The following is an 18,749-nucleotide window of genomic DNA, read 5'->3' as shown; positions in this document are numbered from 1 at the left end:
ACTCCACACTGCCCTTTCACACATGGAAAAAAGGAACACCTATGTGAGAATGCTGTTAATTGACTGCATTTCAGTTTTCAACACCATAGTGCCCTCAAAGCTCATCACTAAGCTAAGGGCCCTGGGACTAAACACCTCCCTTTGCAACTGGATCCTGGACTTCCTGATGGGCCGTCCCCCAGGTGGTAAGGGTAGGTAACAACACATCTGCCATGCTGATCCTAATGGGGGCCTCTCGGGGGTGCGTGCTCAGTCCCCTCCTGTACTCCCTGTTCATTCATAACTGCATGGCCAAGCACGACTCCAACACAATTATTAAGTTTGTCAATGATACAACAGTGGTAGGCCTGATCACTGACAACGATGAGACCTCTCCCTCAACGTGATCAAGACAAAGGAGAGGATCATGGACTACAGGAAAAGAAGGGCCGAGCACGCCCCCCATTTTCATCAACGGGGCTGTAGTGGAGCAGGTTAAGAACTTCAAGTTCCTTGGTGTCCACATGGTCCAAACACACCGAGACAGTTGTGAAGAGGGCATGACATTGGCTATTCCCCCTCAGGAGACTGAAATGATTTGGCATGGGTCCTCAGATCCTCAAAAAATTCTACAGCTGTACCACCTCGGACTACAGAGGGTTGTGCATAAGGCCCAGTACATCACTGGGTCCAAGCTTCCTGCCATCCAGGACCTCTATACCAGGCGGTGTCAGAGGAAGGCTTGAAGAATAGTCATAGTCATAGAATGTTCTCTCTGCTACCGCACGGCAAGCGGTACCGAAGAGCCAAATCTAGGTCCAAAAGGCTTCTTAAAAACCTCTTAACCAGTTGCATCTCTAGGGGCGCTATTTCATTTTTGGATAAAAAACGTTCCCGTTTTAAGCGCGATATTTTGTCACGAAAAAATGCTCGACTATGCATATAGACATTTTTGGAAAGAAAACACTCTGAAGTTTCAGAATCTGCAAAGATTTTGTCTGTAAGTGCCCCAGAACTCATTCTACAGGCGAAACCAAGATGATACATCAAACAGGAAATGAGCAGAATTTCTGAAGCTCTGTTTTCTAATGTCTCCTTATATGGCTGTGAATGCGACAGGAATAAGCTTAGACCTTCTGCCGTTTCCCCAAGATTTCGGCAGCATTGTGACGTATTTGTAGGCATATCATTGGAAGATTGGCCATAAGAGACTACATTTTCCAGGGGTCCGCCCGGTGTCCTTTGTCTAAATTTGTGCGTAATCTTCAGGTGCGGGCATTTTCTCCTGGGATTCAGGAGAGAAAGCACACTTCCACGAACGATATATCATCGAAGAGATATGTGAAAAACACCTTGAGGATTGATTCTATACAACGTTTGCCATGTTTTCAGTCGATATTATGGAGTTAATTTGGAAAAAAGTTCGCGTTTTGAGGACTGAATTTTCGTTTTTTTTTGGTAGCCAAATGTGATGTACAAAACGGAGCTATTTCTAATACACAAAGAATCTTTTTGGAAAAACTGAGCATCTGCTATCTAACTGAGAGTCTCCTCATTGAAAACATCTGAAGTTCTTCAAAGGTAAATGATTTTATTTGAAGGCTTTTATGTTTTTGTTGAAATGTTGCGTGCTGGATGCTAACGCTAATGCTAACGCTAAATGCTAACGCTAAATGCTACGCTAGCTAGCTACTTTTACACAAATGATTGTTTTCCTATGGTTGAGAAGCATATTTTGAAAATCTGAGATGACAGTGTTGTTTACAAAAGGCTAAGCTTGAGAGATGGCATATTTATTTCATTTCATTTGCGATTTTCATGAATAGTTAACGTTGTGTTATGCTAATGAGCTTGCTGATAGATTTACACAATCCTGGATACAGGGGTTTTTTCATAGCTAAACGTGACGCAGAAAACGGAGCGATTTGTCCTAAACAAATAATCTTTCAGGAAAAACTGAACATTTGCTATCTGAGAGTCTCCTCATTGAAAACATCTGAAGTTCTTCAAAGGTAAATTATTTTATTTGAATGCTTTTCTGTTTTTTTGTGTAAATGTTGCCAGCTGAATGCTAATGCTAAATGCTACGCTAAATGCTACGTTAGCCATCAATACTGTTACACAAATGCTTGTTTTGCAATGGTTGAGAAGCATATTTTGAAAATCTGAGATAACAGTGTTGTTAACAAAAGGCTAAGCTTGAGAGCTAGCATATTTATTTCATTTCATTTTCATGAATAGTTAACGTTGCGTTATGGTAATGAGCTTGAGTCTGTATTCACGATCCCGGATCCGGGATGGGGAGATCAGAAAGGTTAAGGATCGTACCCTTTCTTACATTTTCGCCTAAAATGACATACCCAAATCTAACTGCCTGTAGCTCAGGACCTGAAGCAAGGATATGCATTTTCTTGATACCATTTGAAAGAAAATACTTTGAAGTTTGTGGAAATTTGAAATTAATATGGGAGAATATAACACATTAGATCTGGTAAAAGATAATACAAACAGAAAAACGTTTAATTATATATATATATACAGTGCCTTGCGAAAGTATTCGGCCCCCTTGAACTTTGCGACCTTTTGCCACATTTCAGGCTTCAAACATAAAGATATAAAACTGTATTTTTTTGTGAAGAATCAACAACAAGTGCGACACAATCATGAAGTGGAACGACATTTATTGGATATTTAAAACTTTTTTAACAATTCAAAAACTGAAAAATTGGGCATGCAAAATGATTCAGCCCCCTTAAGTTAATACTTTGTAGCGCCACCTTTTGCTGCGATTACAGCTGTAAGTCGCTTGGGGTATGTCTCTATCAGTTTTGCACATCGAGAGACTGAAATTTTTTCCCATTCCTCCTTGCAAAACAGCTCGAGCTCAGTGAGGTTGGATGGAGAGCATTTGTGAACAGCAGTTTTCAGTTCTTTCCACAGATTCTTGATTGGATTCAGGTCTGGACTTTGACTTGGCCATTCTAACACCTGGATATGTTTATTTTTGAACCATTCCATTGTAGATTTTGCTTTATGTTTTGGATCATTGTCTTGTTGGAAGACAAATCTCCGTCCCAGTCTCAGGTCTTTTGCAGACTCCATCAGGTTTTCTTCCAGAATGGTCCTGTATTTGGCTCCATCCATCTTCCCATCAATTTTAACCATCTTCCCTGTCCCTGCTGAAGAAAAGCAGGCCCAAACCATGATGCTGCCACCACCATGTTTGACAGTGGGGATGGTGTGTTCAGGGTGATGAGCTGTGTTGCTTTTACGCCAAACATAACGTTTTGCATTGTTGCCAGAAAGTTCAATTTTGGTTTCATCTGACCAGATCACCTTCTTCCACGTTTGGTGTGTCTCCCAGGTGGCTTGTGGCAAACTTTAACCGACACTTTTTATGGATATCTTTAAGAAATGGCTTTCTTCTTGCCACTCTTCCATAAAGGCCAGATTTGTGCAATATATGACTGATTGTTGTCCTATGGACAGAGTCTCCCACCTCAGCTGTAGATCTCTGCAGTTCATCCAGAGTGATCATGGGCCTCTTGGCTGCATCTCTGATCAGTCTTCTCCATGTATGAGCTGAAAGTTTAGAGGGACGGCCAGGTCTTGGTAGATTTGCAGTGGTCTGATACTCCTTCCATTTCAATATTATCGCTTGCACAGTGCTCCTTGGGATGTTTAAAGCTTGGGAAATCTTTTTGTATCCAAATCCGACTTTAAACTTCTTCACAACAGTATCTCGGACCTGCCTGGTGTGTTCCTTGTTCTTCATGATGCTCTCTGCGCTTTTAACGGACCTCTGAGACTATCACAGTGCAGGTGCATTTATACGGAGACTTGATTACACACAGGTGGATTGTATTTATCATCATTAGTCATTTAGGTCAACATTGGATCATTCAGAGATCCTCACTGAACTTCTGGAGAGAGTTTGCTGCACTGAAAGTAAAGTCAATTTTGCACGCCCAATTTTTCAGTTTTGATTTGTTAAAAAAGTTTGAAATATCCAATAAATGTCGTTCCACTTCATGATTGTGTCCCACTTGTTGTTGATTCTTCACAAAAAAATACAGTTTTATATCTTTATGTTTGAAGCCGGAAATGTGGCAAAAGGTTGCAAAGTTCAAGGGGGCCGAATACTTTCGCAAGGCACTGTATATATATATATATATATATATATATATATATATATATATATATATATATATATATTTAAATTTTACCCCCTTTTCCCCCCAATTTCATGGTATCCAATTGTTAGTAGTTACTATCTTGTACATAACTATAGGGAACAAACAAAAATTATATGGTAATACAAAATGTAAGTTTTTACAGTCCCAGGAATGTCATACATGATGGATCATTAGCTTATACACTAACTTTAACACATCTAGATGGCCGGGTGTCGAGCCATAGACAGCTGGGGTTCAAACTGTAGAACCCAGTTCCTACATTTGAACATAAAAATGAATTTTATCAAAACAAAACTATGCTACATTTTATCTCTGGGACCCTCATGATGACAAATCAGAGCAAGATTACCGAATGTAAATACATTATTTACCTTCAGAGGTGAATGTATCAAACCAGTTGCCGTGATAAGTTTGTTGTTGTTATGCACTCTCCTCAAACAATAGCATGGTCTTTTTTCGCTGTAGAAGCTACTGTAAATTGGACAGTGCAGTTAGATTAACAAGAATGTAAGCTTACTGCCCATATAAGACATGTCTATGCCCTGGAAAGTTTTCTGTTACTTACAGCTGTCATGCTAATCCCATTAGCACACATTAGCTCAACCGTCATAGGGACACCCATCCTGTAGAGGTTTAACAGCTTCCACACCCAAGCCATAAGATTCCCGAACAGCTAACCGGACTATTTGCATTGACTCCCCGTCATAGGGACACCCATCCTTTAGAGATGAACAGCTGCTACACCCAAGCCATAAGACTCCTGAACAGGTAACCAAATGGCTAGCCGGACAAAATGGCTCTAATGGAATAATCTAATCTATCAATGAACCGCATTCTCCCAGGGCAGATTTCTGAGGATGTTGTACTTGGCTGTTCCATCTCTCCCAAGAGACATTCGGGGGGTGTTGAAGACTGCTTATTTTGTTGTAGCCCAATCGATAACCTCATTACTCTTTGTCAAGTTAAATCCAACTGCCCCAAGCAATGAAAGTCACTAGAAAGTAATCTGTACTGCCACAGTTACCTGCAACGAGTCAGCTGTGTCCAACTGGGCTATTTTCAACAAAATCTATGAGGCTGGGGTTAGTTCCATCTCAGCTCCAATTCGATTCAGGCATTGTATTGGATAATTATTTATGACCCAGACAGTTACTAATTATTTAGAATACTTTGTTCATTAAATAATATTTTCAATTAAATCCATGAATTGAAAGAGTTGAAACAAATTGACTCACCACTGTACAACCCTACCATTTATCTTCATACGCACAAAGATGATTTTTACAGGCAAGATGCAGCATTCATCATAAACACCCCATCACATATCTGTCTCATTACAAACTAAAAGAGAACATTTGCTGAAAACTTATTGTATGTCTTTTAAGTCTCAGCAAACAATTTCAACATCATATTATTAAATAATGTTACACCATAATTGAACCTGAACCCTAATTAGCACTGCAAAACTGTTTAAATTGATGAACAGCAACGCTGACAAAGAAAGACAGACAGCTTTAAATGGAAATCGATGGCAACAGGAGAGAGTGATAATTAAACCAGTAATAATGACACACAATGCCTAACGCCAGCCAACTTCATGTCATCCTTGTTGGCAATAATGACAGCAAACTCCATACAGATTCCCTGCCCGATTACAAGAAAAGTCTTCGGCAGACGTGATAACATTTTTCAGTCGACAGAAAATCCTTCAACGTCATAGGCAGCTTGGACAACAGAAAATCAAGACGTAAGTGCAGCAGGTGTTTGGAAGGAATGCCATTTTGTAGACTTCAGTGGTACATCACAGATTGGATGCGGTAGAAGAACAGTTCACAGAAACACGGAAGCCTTTTGTGAACACTTAAAATGCACTGGAGTAAATATTTAGATACGCTACACACCTGAACGAACACATAGTTGTCCTGAACAACCAGAGAATTTTGGTCTATGTGTCCCGGGAACAGGTACTGTCTGTTTGATTCTGTGCATCGTTGAGCTCGGCACGTAACATACTGAGCACCTGACACAGAAGAGATCTAGATTAGTTGTCAGTAACAATCTTAGAACAACCAACCAATGAAGAAAAATCACAAGTTAACGGACTGTCTTTAGTGGGCACTAAAACTTTCTACACCTATTCTCAATTTTGCAGGGACAAGATAAAAATAGCATTCCTCTTGCACTGAGAGAATCAATGAAACAAAAACAAAAAACATGATGACAATTCAATCATTCTCTCTCATATCACATAAGTAATAGTATTTTGTCCCACCAAGGAATCCTGGTAATTGGTTTCATTGAATAAAGTCTATATTGTTAATATTTTTTATTGAATTGAGGTTCTGATATGGGGCACAAGGGACTGATTAAAGTGGAAATACATCTATCAATCTATTATATAAAGCTCTATATTTGTCAAGATACTCATATTCTGCTTTACAGTGCCTCTGGTTCCTATCCTGCAGACAGGAATGAGCCTTATCTTTTGAGTGACCTCGCTCTAAATAAGAGGCAAGGGATTCATGGGGTCCTGCTACTGCGGGGGAGCGTGGCAAGCTACAGAGCAGCACTCACGTCCTTTGGCAATGTGGGTCTCCATGTGGACCATATCTGCCTCTCTGTCCAGTCCCGTTTGTGCCCTGCAACATAGGAGAGAGAAGTGGAGGAAAAAGAGAAAGAGGAGGATAATGAGAAAGGGGAAGAGGAGAACAGCAATTCAGAGGAAGAAGAGGGGAAAGAAGAATATGGTGAAGAGGAGGAAGAGGAGGAGGATGTGCATAGTGGGGAAGATGCGAAGGAAGAGGAGCAATTTAGACGCAGGGGGATCGCCATAAGAGAACAGTGGCAGCCCGTGATGGACAGCCTTACTGTCTGCTTCCCTTTACAGCACAGACAACACATTTCCATTTCCTGTAGTCCTACGGCAACTTCCAATTTGTGCCAGCCTCAGCAATTAATCGTAATTTGTGATAACGTAAAGAAAGGGAGACAGAGACGGGTAAGTCTCCACACTACACAACAATTATTTAGGTTTGTGGTCTTCTTTCTTTCTTTCTCTCATCAATCATTTGTAATATGACATTAAGGCAAGGTCAAATCTGTTATATGGTACAATTCTATAAACATTATATAGATGCAAAAGCATTTCATGCAGGCAGCAAATACAAGCAGTTAAACATTTCATATGTAAAATCATAAATTGTCCAAGCATATTATAGTCTTGTGTGGGTTGCCATTACTCCCCACATGCTGTCCTTATTCATCAATTGTTTTGCTGTTCCTGTAGCGTGTGCTCCAAACAATGTCCTTTCTTTCTCAGCTTGAGAGGCACTTAAGTTTGACACACAACATGACAGACTGGGATAAACTGCATCACATCAATATTCACTGCCTTGTGTCCGTGCACTTGAGACTGCAGAATGACAACGAGCAAAAACAACATGTCAGACTTGGGCTTTAGAAAGAGTAGCCCAATATTCCTGGCTACGTGATATGGGTTGAAGTACAGTAGGCCAACACTTTATGGTTGGTTGTCAAAATCTTTCAAGACCTGTTTTGACATACTCTAGTAAATCCATCTGACAGAGTTGAGCAGGGATCCATACATAACCTCCATCTTAATAACAAAATAAATACATTTGACCGCACACTGGACTTGGTCATTTGGTATGTGGTTGTTTCTTCACCATTCCGGGGCTATAAGACAATGGGCTTTACATACATCATAAGTTTCAAGATAGCTGCAAGATAGCATTTCCAATTTGCATATGAGATTCTATATAAGACACAAATGCTAATATTCTCTCTCATATTCCCTAGATTTACGATAAAGAGATTATAGAACGGAGTGTTTCTAAATTAATAATGACAAACACGGCTGGAATGAAATCATACTGTACCAGAAGAACCGTCCAGGAGTCACATTCTCACTAACCAACTGCCATTTTCTTCCAAAGTCCATTGTGCTGTACACCTGGTAATACATGAATGTGATCAAACATGAATGGAATATGCAACATTTCACATTAAGTTTGTACATTCAACCTTTTTGATTGTAATGCAGAACAGTTTATGAAAGAACCAAATACAAAAACAGAATTGTTCAATACTTTAGCAGAATCTTTCAACTTTGGACTTATTTCAACTTCAAATACCTATTTTCCATTCAATATTGAAATAAAAGTCCTGCTGCTTACCTTGTTGTCAGGACTGCTAGCCAGCAGCCAGTTTTCCTGTGTTGGATGAAACAGCAGACCGTCCATGTAGAAGTTAATGGGATGCTTCTCGAAGCTGGCACCTTCATCTGAGCTGATGAGTACACTGTGTTCCAGCTCTGGGTCGCTAAGCATCATTATCTAAAGTACAGAAGGGGAGAGATATGAGGGGGGAGAGGGAGAGAGGGAGAGTATAGTTCATTGTGCTCAATGGAGGATATGATTGCATGTCATTGTACAACATTATGAATAAACAGCGGTATAAATGCATTGTTGATGAAAGCAAAAGCGACATGATGTACCAAAATCATTAGTCAATAATAAACTGACCAACAGAACAGGTTTTGGTAAAATATCTTAGTCGTTTTTAGTACGGTAGTGAGGTAGTTAGTTATTGTTGCCTTGAAGTGAGTGGGGTACTGTGGTAAGTGAGTGGGGTACTGTAGTAAGTGAGTTTGGGGTATAGTGGAGTAGTTAGTGAGTGTAGGGTAGGTAGTTAGCAGAAATGTTGCAGAAATCTTTATGAACTGGTGTCTGGGTAGGATTGTCGAATGACACTAAACTCTAATAAAAAAAGGGTTATCTAAAACCCAAAAGAGTTCAACTGTCCCCATAGGAGAACACTTTGAAGAAACCTTTTTGGTTCCATGTAGCACCATCTGTGGAAAGGGTTCTACAGTACATGGAACCCAAAAGGGTTCTACCTGGAAACAAAAATGGTTCTTCAAAGTGTTCTCCTATGGGGACAGCCGAATAACTCTTTTAGGTTCTAGATAGCACCTTTTTGTAGGAAATACCTTGGGTATTCTGAATTCATCAATGCGAATATACCAAGATTGACAATGTTCAGAACCAAGATGGAACGGTTGGGTGCTGATAATAAACATTGAAACATTCTTTGGAGTCCTGCTCCCTCTAACTGGAGTTAACATCATTCCAGAAACTAGTCATAACTCAACAATACACTACACACACTAAACAATACACATCCTGGATGAACAAGTAATACTCTGCTTGTCACTGGAGTCCTTTATCATGGAGATGTTAAACAAACCTTTCTCTTGTTGGTTGGGCAGACGTAGAGGCAAGCCAAGGTTGACCCAACCTTATTATTCAGTTTAATATAAGTGCTCCCATAGTCCACTGATCTGTGAACAGTAGAGAAGACCATGTAAGGACAACTTTATATGTTTTTCTGTATTGATGTGGCCGGAGTAGGTCTAATTCTCAAATATCTACGTGCATAGCCTGTGGTTTAGTGGTAACGCACCCGGCTGCTCTAAACACATTCTCCACCCATCAGAGACCAGGGTTAAATCCCTTCATTCTTCCTTCTGACTGTCTCTCTAACTTACCTGATTCATTACTGTCTCGATAAAGTTCAAAACAATATGTAACGAGAGTCTCATTACACTACATTCATATAATGACATACCTTTCAGAATTTAGTTCAAGTCTGTTTTACCTCAACTTGGTGAAATAATTGTGTTATGTTTGGTCCTTTATTAAACTGGATGATTGTAAATTTGACCTAAATCCCTGGCGAACTTTATTTAAGCTTCTATGTCCACACAGTAGGCTGTGCTGAATTGCCCTCCAGAAACAAACAAATGAGAGACAAAAGACATTTGCTTCTCTGAACGTTCTCTGTCCCTTAGCTAAGACTTCCTGTGTTGTTCGATGACAAGGGTAAATACAGTGGCTTGCAAAAGCATTCACCCCCTTGGCATTTTTCCTATTTTGTTGCCTTACAACCTGGAATTAAAATTTATTTTCTCGGGGGATAGTATCATTTGATTTCCCCAAATGCCTACCACTTTGAAGATACAAAATATTTTTTATTGTGAAATAAACAAGAAATAAGACAAAAATTTGAAAACTTGAGCGTGCATGACTATTCACCCCTCCGAAGTCAATACTTTGTAGAGCCACCTTTTGCAGCAATTGCAGCTGCATGTCTATTGGGGTATGTCTCTATAAGCTTGGCACATATAGCCACTGGGATTTTTGCCCATTCTTCAAGGCCAAACTGCTCCATCTCCTTCAAGTTGGATGGGTTCCGCTGGTGTACAACAATCTTTAAATCATACCACAGATTCTTAATTGGATTGAGGTCTGGGCTTTGACTAGGCCATTCCAAGACATTTAAATGTTTCCCCTTAAACCATTCAAGTGTTGCTTTAGCAGTATGCTTAGGGTCATTGTCCTGCTGGAAGGTGAACCCCCGTCCCAGTCTCAAATCTCTGGAAGACTGAAACAGGTTTCCCCTCAAGAATTTCCCTGTATTTAGCACCATCCATCATTCCTTCAATTCTGACCAGTTTCCCAGTCCCTGCCGAAGAAAAACATCCCCACCGCATGATGCTGCCGCCACCATGCTTCACTGTGGGGATGGTGTTCTCGGGGTAATGAGAGGTGTTGGGTTTGCGATAGAAATAGCATTTTGCTTGTTGGTCAAAAAGCTCAATTGTAGTCTCATCTGACCAGAGTACCTTCTTCCATATGTTTAGGGAACGTCCCATGTGCCTTTTGGTGAACACCAAACATGTTGCTTATCTTTCCTTTAAGCAAGGGTTTTTTTCTGGTCACTTTTCTGTAAAGCCCAGCCCTGTGGAGTGTACAGTTTAAAGTGGTCCTATTGACAGATACTCCAATCTCCGCTGTGGAGCTTTGTAGCTCCTTCAGATTCTTTCTTTCTTGCTTCTCCGATTAATGCCCTCCTTGCCTGGTCTATGAGTTTTTAATAATGGATTTAATGGTGCTCCGTGGGATGTTCAAAGTTTCAGATTTTTTTTTTATAATCCAACCCTGTTCTGTACTTCTCTGTACAATGTGTACAATTGTGTATGTCCATTACATTAAATCCAAATAAAAATCCATTTAAAATACAGGTTGTAATACAAAAAAGTAGGAAAAACGCCAAGGGGGATGAATACTTTTGCAAGGCACTGTATACAATATCTTCCTCCCTTTCTATTCTTCAGTGGTGTAAAGTACTTAAGTAAAAAGTACTACTTAAGTAGCTTTTTTGGGTATCTGTACTTTACTATTTATATTTTATACTTCACTACATTCCTAAAGAATATGTACTTTTTACTCCATACCTTTTCCCTGACACAAAACTACTCGTTACATTTCGAATGCTTAGCGGGACAGGAACATTGTCTAATACATACACTTATCAAGAGAATATCCCTGGCCATTCCTACTGCTTCTGATTTAGGGGACTCACTAAACACATGCTTTGTTTGTAAATTATGTCTCATGTCTCAGTTGGACATGCCCCTGGCTATCCGTAAATAAAAAAAACTAGAAAATGTGGCCATCTGCTTTGCTTAATTTAAGGTATTTGAAATGATTTATACTTATATTTATACTTTTACTTTTGATACTTAGAGTAAGTGAATTTTTGCAATTACACTTATGTTTGATACTTGAGTATATTTAAAATCAAATACTTTTAGACTTTGTATTTTACTGGGTGACTTTCACTTGAGTCATTTTCTATTAAAGTATCTTTACTTTTACTCAAGTATGAAAGTTGGGTACTTTTTACACCACTACTATTCTTCATGGGTCTATTACTACTCAAACACACAACCCACTCGTCTCTTAGTTCTACCTGGGCGCCTCCAAATAAAACCCCATTGCATAATTGGATAGATACCAGAGTTGGCTATCACTACTTGTTCATTAAGCTGCATCATTTCATTTGCTGTTGACATTGTTTGCAAAGGTTTCCTCCTCAACATTTTTTAGCTTCTCATTTCGGTTGACAAATCCCCTCAAATGTAGCTGGAAAGACATCACAAATGAAGTTATTACAGTGACACGTTCCTTCCCTAAGGGAAGCAGTCATTACTTTGAAACACACAGGAGATGTTTTTCGTGATGCACCAATTGATCTTCTTATTGCATTTTGCCATCAAGAGTGCCCCGGGGTTATATAAATAAATAATGTATCTTATTATTGCAGAGATCCTTTACTCCGTTTCTTTTCATAATATTCAACTGCTTTCCTTTTTTAATATCATACTAAGTGCTTTGCCGCACCACCTGAGGTACACTCTAATTTACTGCTGTTGCTATTGTTAACCAGACACCTTGATGATGGAAGACCTTCTGTACACAATATGGGATTTCAAAATGTGTCAAGTCAGGTGTAAATCTTATCGGCGCCTTTAGTGAAACATAAATTAATTTGAGTCTCTCTGCTTGGTGAACTGATGGTCTTTATGTCAGGTGTAATTCAAAATTAAATGAGTTTCTTGTGGGCTTGGAAAAAGGTGAGCGAAAAAACACAAGAGACATTATCAGTCTCTGTATAATCCTAAATTAATTATATTCTTATTTATTATGTGACAGCATACTGTACAGTAACACACCAAACGATATAAAATTAATGGGATTGTTAGTCCTATGTAAAAATTGTTAGTGGCATGTAAAAAATATAAACCAAGATGGCGTAGCAGTCAGACGTCTTAATCTTCATCTTGTCGTGTCCCGTGTATATCTTTTTTTCCCTCGTATATACTTTCATATATATTTTTTATATATTTAACCTCAATTTCAACATACTCTCCTTCAACCCACCTCACCCAATGTGGTATGGATCTGCTATTTTCTATACTTTAGAACCGGAACCCCCCAAAGAAGCTAGCCAGCTAACTAGCTACTAGCTAGTAGTCAGTTAGCCACTGCTAGTGGTCATCAGCTAACCTCAGCCCGGACAACTCCTGAAAGTCCGCACAGCGCGATTCAACCCAGAGCATATTGGACTGCTTTTTCTCTACATCTCCGGATTCCTACAGCAAGCTCTGAACATTTTCACCTGGATCATCGCAGCTAGCTAGCTGCTTTCCGAGTGGTTACTCCTGGAGTCTCTGTCCCGAAGCAAGCACCAGATAGACTGGAGCTAGCCTCGTGCATGGACCATCTTCCGGCTAGCTGAAGAGGTCCATCAGCCACTTCTTGGGCTGCAATACCTATTTTGCAAATTGGCCTGGACCTCTTTTACTGCCGACACAGAGCCCTGCCGTTCCATCATGACTGATCTACCTACGTAATCTGCCCAAGGGGGTTTCAACAGGATCCTCCATCGCGACGTCCCCTGAAGACCCATCTGCTAGCCTGCTAGCAGTGGCCCGTTAGCTGTCTAGAGCATATCGTTTTCTCTCTACCACTTCTCCACATCCCTACCACAAGCTCTGAACCTTTACACTGGATAATCGCAGCTAGCTAGCTGCTATCCGAGTGGCTACTCCTGGCTAACATACCTGTCCCGAAGCAAGTTAGCCTGTAGCTAGTCCTGAGCTAGGGCCACCTCCTGGTTAGCTGAAGAGGTCCATCAGCCAATTTCTTGGGCTACAATACCTATTTTGTCAATTGGCCTGAACCCTTTTACAGCCCACACGGAGCCCTGCCGATCCATCACGACTAGTCTTCCAACGAACCGTCCGGAGGGCTTCAACAGACTCATTAGCCACAATGTCCCCTAAGGCCCTTCTGCTAGCCCTGGACCGCTAGCTGTCTGAATCACCGTGTCTCCAGCTCGCCTAGCTACTCACTGGACCATATGATCACTCGGCTACGCATGCCTCTCCCTAATGTCAAAATGCCTTGCCCATTGCTGTTTTGATTAGTGATTATTGTCTTATTTCATTGAGCCCTGCTTAATATGCCTCAGGTAGCCCTTTTGTTCCAACTCCCACACATGCGGTGACATTACCTGGTTTAAATGGTGTCTCTAGAGACAAAACCTCTCTCATCGTCACTCAATGGCTAGGTTTACCTCCACTGTATTCACATCATACCATACCCTGGTTTGTACATTATGCCTTGAATCTATTCTTCCGCGGCCAGAAACCTGCTCCTTTTACTCTCTGTTTCGAATGCACTAGACAACCAGTTCTTATAACCTTTAGCTGTATCCTTATCCTACTCCTCCTCTGGTAATGTAGAGGTTAATCCAGGACCTGCAGCGCCTAGCTCGACTCCCATTTCACAGGCGCTCTCATTTGTTGACTTCTGTAACCGTAAAAACCTTGTCTTCATGCATGTTAACATTAGAAGCCTCCTCTCTAAGTTAGTTCTATGTGAATTGATTGCCCCCATCTATCTTCAGAACTCATACTGTTAGGTGACCTAAACTGGGACATGCTTAACACCCCGGCCGTCCTACAATCTAAGCTAGACGCCCTCAATCTCACCCAAATTATCAATGAACCTACCAGGTACTACCCCAAATCCATAAACACGGCACCCTCATAGATATCATCCTGACAAACCTGCCCCCTAATGAAAACTCTGCTGTCTTCAACCAGGATCTCAGCGTCACTGTCTCATTGCCTCCGTCCGTAATCGGTCTGCAGTCAAACAACCACCCCCCATCACTGCCAAAAGCTCCCTAAAACACTTCAGTGAGCAGGCATTTCTAATCGACCTGGCCCGGGTATCCTGGAAGGATACTGACCTCATTCCGTCAGTAGAGGATGCCTGGTTATTCTTAAAAGTGCCTTCCTCACCATCTTAAAAAAAGCATGCTCCATTCAAAAATGTTGAACCAGGAACAGACTTAGCCCTTGGTTCACTCCAGACCTGACTACCCTTGACCAGCACAAAAACATCCTGTGGAATTCTGCATTAGCACTGAATAGCCCCCGCGATATGCAACTTTTCAGGGAAGTTAGGAATCAATATGCACAGGCAGTTAGGAAAGCAAAAGCTAGCTTTTTCAAACAGAAATATGCATCCTGTAGCACAAACTCCAAAAAGTTCTGGGACACTGTTAAGTCCATGGAGAATAAGGCACCTCCTCCCTGCTGCCCACTGCACTGAGGCTAGGAAACACTGTTACCACCGATAAATCCACGATAATGTAGCATTTTTCTACGTCTGGCCATGCTTTCCACCTGGCTACGCCTACCCCGGTCAACAGCTCTGCACCCCCCATAGCAACTTGCCCAAGCTTCCCCATTTCTCCTTCACCAAATAGCTGATGTTATGAAAGAGCTGTAAAATCTGGACCCCTAAAAATCAACTGGGCTAGACAATCTGGACCCTCTCTTTCTAAAATTATCCACCGCAATTGTTGCTACCACTAAAACTAGCCTGTTCAACCTCTTTCGAATCGTCAGAATCCCGAAAGATTAGAAAGCTGCCGCGGTGATCACCCTCTTCAAAGGGGGAGACACTCTAGACCCAAACTGTTACAGACCTATATCTATCCGACCCTGCCTTTCTAAGGTCTTCGAAAGCCAAGTTAACAAACAGATCACCGACCATTTTAAATCTTACCGTACCTTCTTCACTATGCAATCTGGTTTCCAAGCTGGTCATGGATGCACCTCAGCCACGCTCAAGATCCTAAACGATATTATAACCGCCATCGTTAAAATAAAAAACTGCGCAGCCTTATTCATCGACTTGGCCAAGGCATTCGATTCTGTCAATCACTGCATTCTTATCGACAGACTCAACAGCCTTGGTTTCTCAAATGCCTCGCCAGGTTCACCAACTACTTCTCAGACAGCGTTAAGTGTGTTAAATCGGAGGGCCTGTTGTCCGGACCTCTGGGATTCTCTATGGGGGTGCCACAGGGTTCAATTTCTCTGTATACATCAATGATGTCGCTCTTGCTGCTGCTGATTCTCTGATCCACCTCTACACAAATGACACCATTCTGTATACTTCTGGCACTTCTTTGGACACTGTGTTAACTAACCTCCAGACGATCTTCAATACCATACAACGCTCTTTCCGTAGCCTCCAACAGCTCTTCAATGCTTGTAAAACTAAATACATGATCTTCAACCAATCGCTGCCCGCACCTGCCCGCCTGTCTAGCTTCACTACTCTGGATGGTTCTGATTTAGAATACGTGGACAACTACAAATACCTAGGTGTCTGGTTAGACTGCAAACTCTCCTTCCAGACTCAAATTAAGCATCTCCAATGCAAAAATAAATCTAGAATTGGCTTCCTATTTCACAACAAAGCATCCTTCACTCAAGCTGCCAAACATACCCTCATAAAATTGACTATCCTACCAATCCTTGACTTTGGCGATGTAATTTACAAAATAGCCTCCAACACTCTACTCAGAAAATTGGATGCTGTCTATCACACTGCCATCTATTTTGTCACCAAAGCCCCATATACTACCCACCACTGTGACCTGTATGCTCTTGTTGGCTGGCCCTCGCTTCATATTCGTCGCCAAACCCACCTGCTCCAGGTCATCTATAAGTCTTTGCTAGGTAAAGCCCCGCCTAATCTCAGCTCACTGGTCACCATAGCAACATTTATCTCCTGCACATCTATAACTCCAGTGTTTAATTGCTAAATTGTAATTACTTTACTATGGCCTATTTATTGCCTTACCTCCCTAATCTTACCTCATTTGCACATACTGTATATAGACTATATTTGTTTATTCCATGTGTAACTCTGTGTTGTTGTTTGTGTCTCACTGCTTTGCTTTATCTTGGCCAAAAAATAATAATAATAATAAAAGTACCATGTCAAATGCCTCTGCATGTACAGTATTCTGCTGTATACTGCTATCAAAACCAATAGCAGGGAGTTTCCTAGATGAGTGAAATCAACATTGACCCAATAGCAAGGTAGATAAACACTATATGTCATTCAGTGAATTGATCCAAAAAAACATTATCACAAGGGTGTCAATTGTGTTAGAACAGAGCCCTACTTATTTTCAAATAATTGTCAACATATAACACTATTTTAAGATGTGAGACATTCACTGTATTACAAGAAACAACTAGCAGGTCTTTTTCACTCTAGCAGCTTCACTCTTAGAAAAACAGGGTTCTATATAGAAACTTTTGGTTCTTTGGACGAGTTTAATATGGATATAAATGTCAATGCAAAACAGCTGAAACAAGTTAAAGGAGAATGCTAGCTGTGATTTCAGAGTTTGTTGTGACTGGGTTAGCTTTTGTTAGCTGTTTTTACACCCGCGGAAATCTAATCAGCACAATACAACAAATCCCCAACAAAATCAATCTGATTAAACTAGAGATATGTTTTTTTGTGTGTGTATGGCGACCTTCCACATCTGTGGTGGAAGGAGGCTAAACTACAGCGGTTTTTGTCAGACCATGAGACATCCCTAAAATCGGTCTTCTCACAAAAAAGTCTGTAGCATCTGAACGGTTTGGCCAATGGTATGACCACTCTATGGAAAGATGAGACTGACAAACATGGTGGTGTTTTCCGTATTGCTCTACAACCCCTGGAGTCAGTACCGCCAATCTGCCAACTTCTGTCTGTAGCATCCGAACAGTTTGGGCTACATACACACTAACATGACCCCACCATCGAAGATGAGACTCTCATGAACATGTACATGTTGTTCCGTTTGCTCTAGGATTCCCGCAAGCATAACAAGACTTGTCGGAGGGTAGCCCGGTACCAGTTTAAAAAATGAATGGAAGTAGTCTAGTGGCCAATTTTCTTATGTAAATATGGGTAATTTAAAAAAATATGAATTTCCTGATATTTCTTAGATATAGGACAGACACTTTAAAATGGTTCATATCATGTTTTTCCATGTATGAATCTGTTATTCAATGTGTTGCTATGGGTTAATAGCATTCCAAATCATACAGCCAAATAATCCTTGGTATGACCATCTTAAAACAATTCCATATGCTAGCTTGGTAATTAGCTAATTGTTAGAAGACTGTTGCTGACTGAGAGAAGGTATGTATTCATTTTATAATATATTATGTATAGTAAGTCTTTGTGATTTAATAGCCCAGTTAATCATTACATGACTTTTAACACACTATCTCTATGTTTTGCTCAGTCTGGTAGTAAACCAGAACTATCAGAGGCAGAGGATCTCTTTTGGCTGCTGGTGACAGTAAGTTGTTCTTCTACATCATAATAATTATATGTCTGCATAGGATTTTGTCTTCATTTTGTCATGCTTATTTCTAAATATTAACTCATATTAACTCATTTTTTCTTCTTCCCTGGAACCAGTCATACAACATCCTTTACAGTACTGGCGGTAGGTAGCCCAGCGGCGAAGGAGTTGGACCTGTAGCCGAAAGATAGGTGGCTTGTTAAAATCCCGGACCGGGCGCTGGAAGAAATTGGCAGAATTGATCTGATAATTGGAGGGCTGCTGGGTTCACATCCTCTAAACATCCCCCTACAGTTGGACCCTTGAGGAAGGCCCTTAACCCCACAACATGCTCTCCAACCAGGGGCACTGCACTGCAGCTTAAACCTGTTCTCATCCCAACTGTATGTGTGAGTTCTGCAGTTTTTTTTTTTTGGGGGGGGGGGGGGGGGAGAACAGAGCAGAAGCCACATTTTTGTTTTTAAC

The 18,749-nt window shown here is 40.8% G+C and overlaps 1 protein-coding gene across 5 annotated transcripts in view; it reads right to left on the bottom strand.

Annotated features, from left to right (window-relative positions):
* LOC110502476 (VPS10 domain-containing receptor SorCS3) overlaps positions 1-18,749 on the bottom strand; it is a 75,915-nt gene that overhangs the window by 28,234 nt on the left and 28,932 nt on the right. For all 5 annotated transcript variants that reach the window (XM_021580514.2, XM_021580512.2, XM_021580513.2 and 2 more), the window contains 5 exons: positions 9,444-9,537; positions 8,372-8,530; positions 8,075-8,148; positions 6,750-6,814; positions 6,077-6,195 (listed from right to left, as the gene is read on the bottom strand). In XM_021580514.2, coding sequence (XP_021436189.2) covers positions 6,077-6,195; positions 6,750-6,814; positions 8,075-8,148; positions 8,372-8,530; positions 9,444-9,537 — 511 coding nt within the window. The remainder of the gene's footprint in view (positions 1-6,076; positions 6,196-6,749; positions 6,815-8,074; positions 8,149-8,371; positions 8,531-9,443; positions 9,538-18,749) is intronic.

This window comes from Oncorhynchus mykiss, chromosome 23, assembly GCF_013265735.2.
Source record: "Oncorhynchus mykiss isolate Arlee chromosome 23, USDA_OmykA_1.1, whole genome shotgun sequence".
NCBI lineage: Eukaryota > Metazoa > Chordata > Actinopteri > Salmoniformes > Salmonidae > Oncorhynchus > Oncorhynchus mykiss.
The sequence above is the reverse complement of the archived record's forward strand: the minus strand, read 5'-3'. Positions and strand labels throughout refer to the sequence as shown.